The sequence below is a fragment of the Oryctolagus cuniculus genome, chromosome 3, assembly GCF_051225735.1.
Source record: "Oryctolagus cuniculus isolate XC-2025 breed Fujian yellow rabbit chromosome 3, ASM5122573v1, whole genome shotgun sequence".
In the NCBI taxonomy this organism is placed as follows: domain Eukaryota; kingdom Metazoa; phylum Chordata; class Mammalia; order Lagomorpha; family Leporidae; genus Oryctolagus; species Oryctolagus cuniculus.
This window is the reverse complement of record NC_142869.1, coordinates 181241018-181247377: the sequence shown is the minus strand read 5'-3', so window position 1 is coordinate 181247377 and position 6360 is coordinate 181241018. Positions and strand designations below refer to the sequence as shown.

General features: G+C 43.7%; 1 protein-coding gene across 1 annotated transcript; it reads right to left on the bottom strand.

Moving 5' to 3' along the window:
• Positions 1 to 557: 557 nt before the first annotated feature.
• On the bottom strand, positions 558 to 4927 carry LOC100339606 (serine protease 1). Its single transcript, XM_002721844.6, has 5 exons — positions 4859 to 4927; positions 2942 to 3110; positions 1637 to 1890; positions 1321 to 1457; positions 558 to 792 (listed from the first exon to the last, which is right to left on the bottom strand). Exons 1-5 carry the CDS (start codon positions 4896 to 4898, stop codon positions 643 to 645), a joined length of 750 nt encoding a protein of 249 aa, XP_002721890.2. The 5' UTR covers positions 4899 to 4927; the 3' UTR covers positions 558 to 642.
• Positions 4928 to 6360: the final 1433 nt, after the last annotated feature.

Genomic DNA, 6360 nt, shown 5'->3' with positions numbered 1-6360 from the left:
GATGTAACAATGACTGCCCACCTGATACATCTTAATATTCTCAGTGTGTCAGAGTTGGGAAGGTAGTAAATGGTCAGTAAGTCTCCATTGATTAGGTTAAATGACTGGCTAAATGATGTTTTCAATTATCTCAATACAATATTTCATATCTTGATGCTCTTTCTAAAGCTTATTTTTATTTATTTGTAAGTAATAGTGAAAGAGAGAGAAGGAGACAGAGAGATCTTGTCCCCATCCACTCGTCCAACCCCTAAATAGTCGGAAAGTTTGGGATTGAGCCAGCCTAAAGCCAGGAGCCTAGAATTCCATCCAGATCATCCAAGTGGAAGGCAGGGGATCAATCACGTGAGCTACCCTCCATTGCCCTTCCAGGCACAGTAGTAGGGCGCTGGGTTGGACGTGAAGGAGCTAGAACTCGAACCAGTGCTAGATGTCACAAGAAGTGGCTTACCCCACTATGTCACAACTTCCACCCCTCTGCCTCCCTTCTTACTCAGAATCTCGTTCAAAAGAAAGTTCACCAACACTAAGCAAAGACCATTCTTGGACATACGTGATACGGAACAAAGGGTTTTATTTAGTTTCTGTTTCCAGGCACAAAAGGAAATTGACTAATGGGGGGGTTGTGGAGAGAAAAGGGGTTTAGTTGGCAGCAATGGTCTGCTGAATCCAGCTCACATAGTTGCAGACCTTGGTGTAGACTCCAGGCTTGTTCTTCTGGGCACAGCCGTAGCCCCAGGACACAATGCCCTGGAGTGCTCCGTTGCAGACCACGGGGCCACCAGAGTCACCCTGTGCAAGAGAAGAGACAATCAGGGCTGTTGTTCATCAACAAGACATGAGAGGCAGGTGCTCTTTCCCATGCCGGGGCCATGTTCTCAGCTGCTTATTCTCCATGGAACGCCTTCTTTGTCCTGCAAATCAAGCCTGCAGTCTCCTTACCACATCCATAGCCCTCCTACCCTGCTTCTAGTCCCTTGTCTTTCCTTAGGAACCTAGGAGACCAAGAAGAGCGAATCCAAGAGAATGCAGATGCTTCCTAACTAGCTCTTTGTAAAAGGGTTCTCTTCCACAATCTCCCTCCCTAGAGGGTGTCTGGCTATACGATCTGCACAGCGTTTTTGTGTCTCTCTGTGCAACTGACCCCAGCTATCAATATCACAAAAAGAAAATTCAAGATTGGTCCCAAAGCTGTCCCCTGCCTCTCAGCCTTTTACCATCAGTCCAGTGATAGTTTTATTATCTTCTGTGTTTCAGAAAAGGGAGAACACAGTGGAGAAGAGCAAGACGGAGTGGATGGAGGCATAGACAGAAACTCACCTGGCAAGAGTCCTTTCCGCCCTCCAGGAAGCCCAAGCAGAACATGTTGCTAGTGATCTGGTTTGGGTAGGAGCTGCGGCAAGTCGAATCAGAGAGGATGGGAGCCTTCAGGCACTGCAGGAGATCGGGGTTGTTGGCTGTGGATGGCAAGAGTGAAAACAGAAAACAATTAGCCACAAGGCTCTTGGAATCCTCCAGGACTTTCTAAATCCCTAAACTGGCCCCTGGGGCTCTCACCTTCAGTGAGACTTTGACCCTTAGCATGCTTTCTCTCCTAGTATTCCGACTCAGCATTTCTGTCCCAGGAGATACTTACTGCCACTGCTCAGGGTGTTGCCCCAGCCAGACACAAGGCACTGAGTACCAGCAGACGCACAGGAACTTGGCAGAGACACTGCGGCCACTTTGGAGTTGAGGGAGGCAGCGGACTTCAGTTTAATCAGCATGATGTCATTATTAAGTGTGGATGAACTGTAGCTGGGATGGCGGATAACCTTGGAAGAGCTAATGAATTGCTCACTGCCTTCAGTGACCTTAATGTTGTGTTCTCCCAGACGCACCTGGATTTGGCTGAATTAAAGGAGTAAATATTTGTTTTTAAAAAAAAAATTTTTTTGACAGGCAGAGTGGACAGTGAGAGAGAGAGACAGAGAGAAAGGTCTTCCTTTGCTGTTGGTTCACCCTCCAATGGCCGCCGCGGACGGCGCACTATGGCCAGCACATTGCGCTGATCCGATGGCAGGAGCCAGGTAGTGATCCTGGTCTCTCATGGGGTGCAGGACCCAAGCACTTGGGCCATCCTCCACTGCCTTCCTGGCCCACAGCAGAGAGCTGGACTGGAAGAGGGGCAACCAGGACAGAATCTGGCGCCCCATCCAGAACTAGAACATGGTGTGCCCGCGACGCAGGTGGAGGATTAGCCTGTTGAGCAATGGAGCCAGCCAGGATTAAATGATTCTTCAGTGTTCAATTTGAGCTGCTTCTCCTTCCACTAACCTTCCAGTCATGGACATAAACACCACCCTCTTCAGACATTGACTTACAGTCTTGAGGTGCAGGTGGAGTTCTCCTTAGGGGAGTGTCACTACAAGTGCAGACTCACGGCCCACCAATTTATTGGAGTGGTCAGAAACAGGAATGGGAACTAAGCTCCCGGAAAACAACTGGGGATAAGAGGGGAGTTGGTGGAACTTTCCCAACACCTGCCATTTCTCCTCTTGATAGGGTCACTGATTATCATAGGGAGAAGAGAGGAGAGTAAGCTATATGGAGAAAACCAAGGGAGAAGAATGAATCATACTGCTTTTAATCTACTGGACACTTGATACATTTTTGTTAATTCTACAGCCATTTTCTCTGGTTGAGCTTTGATGATTAGGGTTGTGTCTTGATTAGACCCTTTCTAAGGAGACTTTCTCGCCCATTGCTTCCCTCCATGTCTTAGTACCATCGTTTGGGAAGATATCACAGAATTCTAAGGGTACCCTCTGTGCTCATGTCCCTCAGTGCCTCACACAATGACTGAAGGCCTCTCTCCCATGGGCAACAGTCTAGCTGGCCCTACAGAGAGCTCTGGGAAAGATAGAGAAGCAGCTTAGGAATGTGAATATTGATTACTTACGACTTGTAGCAATGAGCTGCAGACACCACCCACTGGCTGTTGATGAGGGAGCCCCCACAGAAGTGGTAGCCAGAGTTCAGAGACACCTGGTAGGGGACGGAATTCGCCTGACAGGTGTAGCCACCTACGATCTTATCGTCATCGTCATCACTACTGGTGGGGAAAGCAACTGACAAGGAAGAGTTGAGAGAATTCTCTGTTAAATAAATCCATCTTGCAATTTCTACTTCACTACTTCTTTCAAATCAGCATGAAAAGTACAATTTCTCTTTTCTTGCATAAGCAAGGAATGGTAGTTTTGAGGTAATTTTTGGAAACTCCATTTTTCCACACCTTTTAGATACCTATATTATTGAGTGTATTTAATTTTTGATTTATGCTTTAAATTTGACAATTATGTTGTTTGTGCATGTATCAGTTCAGAAACACACACGCAAACATGCGTGTTCACAAACTCACAAAGATTGGAGCACTACGAACTGAGGATGCAATGAAGAGCAGCCATACAACTGGGTGTAAAGCATTGCAGTACTCATAGTTGTATTTGTGGTAGTTGGTAGGGTGTTGGTATGTTCTAGATAGTCCCAAGAAGTGACAGAATGGAAGCTTTTAGATGCCACCCGAGAATGGGCTGTCCAGGAGAGAAATGAGAACTTAGCTCCTTTATTCCCTCAATTTCTCTCTTTGACTCTAGTCTACAATTTTCTCTAAATCATCTGACAGAGAATTTTAAGATTTCCTTCTCCAAACTTTACACTTAGCTCAATTATCTTTCTGATGTTTATCAATTTGTTCAGGATGACAATGTGTAGGCCACTGATTTATCAGGATTTGCCACCACTCACAAGTTTTATATGAGCCCCATTATTCAAGCATTTAAAAATGATTTTAAGAAGGAAATTTCTAAACACATGGATAACTATATTGATCTGTATCTTGCCAATTTGGGAAATCCTATTATTAAGGATTTTAATAATATAAAATTCAGTAGTCTCAAATAGAAGTGGCATTTTTCTATTTTTTCCTCATTGAAAGACATGTTGCTCTGTATACGAAGGACTTCATGGCCGAGATGTCATGAAGCGTACCCAGGGGCAGGTATTTCCTGCAGTCTTTAAAATGTTGCTTGGGACATCTTCATCCCGTATCAGAATGCCTGGGTTTGAGTCCTTCTCTGCCCCTGATCCTAGAATCCACTAATGCATGCAGGTGATGGCTGACGCAGTAGGGTCCCTTCCACCTGTATGGGAGACCTGGATTGAATTCTGAGCTCCTGGCGTCAGCCTGGCCCAGCCCTGGCTGTTTGCAGACATTTGGGGAGTGAACCAGCAGATGTAAATTCTTTCTTTCTCTCTCTCTCTTTCTCTCCTTCTCCTTCTCCTTTTCAAATAAATAAAAATAAATAAAGGATTAAAAACTCATCCTTGAGATTTTCCTTGTGACATATAAAATATCCTTGCTTGTTTAAACTTCTGGGTTCTGAATAATCTTCCCTTTATTATACTGGAGTCTGGCTTTGATGCTCATAACAGCCTCACAAGGAGAACAAGATTAGTCCAATTATTAATTTTAAATTCTTGGAAAAGTTAAGACAAGCACCCCCTTAATATGGACCATCCTTTCCTTTTCTCTCTTTCTTCATAGACTTCAGCGGAGCAAGTTCTGCCTCTTTATATCTTCTATCTGAGCATATCTGCTCACCAAGAATTTCTTCCAACAATTGAGATTCTAAGTATCTTTAAACATATAGACTAACCACCACTCTTTCATTATTTAAACATCTTGAGGACAAAGACTGTCTTCAGCATTCATTGTTAGCTCTCAGGGCACACACTTACATATATGATAGACATTTTACTGATTCCTGTGTCAGAGATGCAGCAAAAATCCATCAAAAATCAATTGTAAGAGACTCACCAGCAGCCCCCAGGAAAGCGAGGAAGAGGAAGGTCTTCATGGTTGCTTACTGGACCTGGACTGGAGGATAGATTCCAGCTTTCTTCTGCAGGTATTTATACTCCCAGCCTATCAGGGCGCCAAAGCCTAAACACGTTGAGAGTGACTTCACTGGAAACACCTAATTCCAAATTTAGAATTCGATTCTTTATCATATGGAGAATAATCCAGTCTCAAATTTAAACAACAACATGTGTCTACTTTTCCAGAAGGTTATGGGAATGGAAGGAACAAACCACCTGGTGGGAACTGTTTGCCATAACAAGAAGGTAAGTAGGAATAAGGAAAGCTACAGGTGTCCTGATTCCCAGAGAGAGATCTCCAGTGCTTGGTTGTCTCAACTGTGACCTTCTATTCTGACTCTCCTGTTGAACCCTGACCCTGGAGGTTTCACATTTGTTCTTTTCCAATTATAATCTTTGTCCTGTGATTCTGATCTAGTACAAGCGTGTTAACTATCCACTCTAAGTACAAATGCTGTGTTGTCCCAGAAAATAACATTCTTATATTTAAAATTATAATAGTCAAAAAGAGAAAAGTAAAGTAATTGCAACAACAATTATCTAGAACTCACTAAATGTCAAAGACTCAAAGTTTCCCTTTCTTTGTGATTTATTTTGCTTTTCATAATTTCACCCATGAGCAATCACAGTTTGAAAACATTAATTGAAAGACCCTTAGAATAACTAATTTGCAAGTTTCAAATAACATTTATTACAGCACAGGTTTGGTAAACTAAACTTTATCATAGGTATGTATTCATAGGAAAAAGTCTTAGATACAGTGTTTTGTATTACACATGGTTTCACGCATTCCCGTGGGATCTTGGAACAAACCCCCTCTAACAAGGTGCGGTGGAGACACTGTATTCCAAGTCCCTTACCTATATTAATTTAGCAATCACCATAGCACCCACATAAGATACCAATCATGATTTCCTCTTTACAGATGAGAACACTGAAGCATCGCTAGTGCATCACAAGTACATGGTGGGATCAGGATCCCAACCCAACCTCAGAGTCCATGCTCCTCATCGCTAAGCATCACTTCCTTAGGTCGCCACATGCTAGACTCAGAGATACTACAGAATTCTTGGACAGCGACCACACCACTGAATTTACAGAGTGCTTAGCATGTGGCACACACCGTGGAAGGGGTTACTTGCATCAACTCGTTCAGTTCTCAAAAACAGCGCTATAACTTCTGTGCCAGTTTTCATCATTTAGAATGTGAAGAGGGAAAGGTTAGAGAAGTCAACTGTTCATTCTCCAGTGTTGGTGGCTACAGCGTGCTCAATTCAAGGTCTGTGCCCTCAGCTGTGATGCCATGAATAGGGAAAGGGACAGCAGTCTGAGTTCTTCCAAGCTAAGAGTCCACTTCGTGGAATTTATGGGATCCTGGAAAACACAAGAACTGGGATCCTGGGCAGAAATCGCCAGATTTCTAGGGGTACAAGAGAAATA

Excerpts from the sequence above, each read along its gene's own strand:
- LOC100339606 (XM_002721844.6), bottom strand. The coding sequence starts at position 4,898 with ATGAAGACCTTCCTCTTCCTCGCTTTCCTGGGGGCTGCTG. Across the intron at positions 3,111-4,858 it reads CGCTTTCCTGGGGGCTGCTG|TTGCTTTCCCCACCAGTAGT; the intron begins GTGAGTCTCTTA and ends CTTCCTTGTCAG. Across the intron at positions 1,458-1,636 it reads CAACACCCTGAGCAGTGGCA|CCAACAACCCCGATCTCCTG; the intron begins GTAAGTATCTCC and ends TGCCATCCACAG.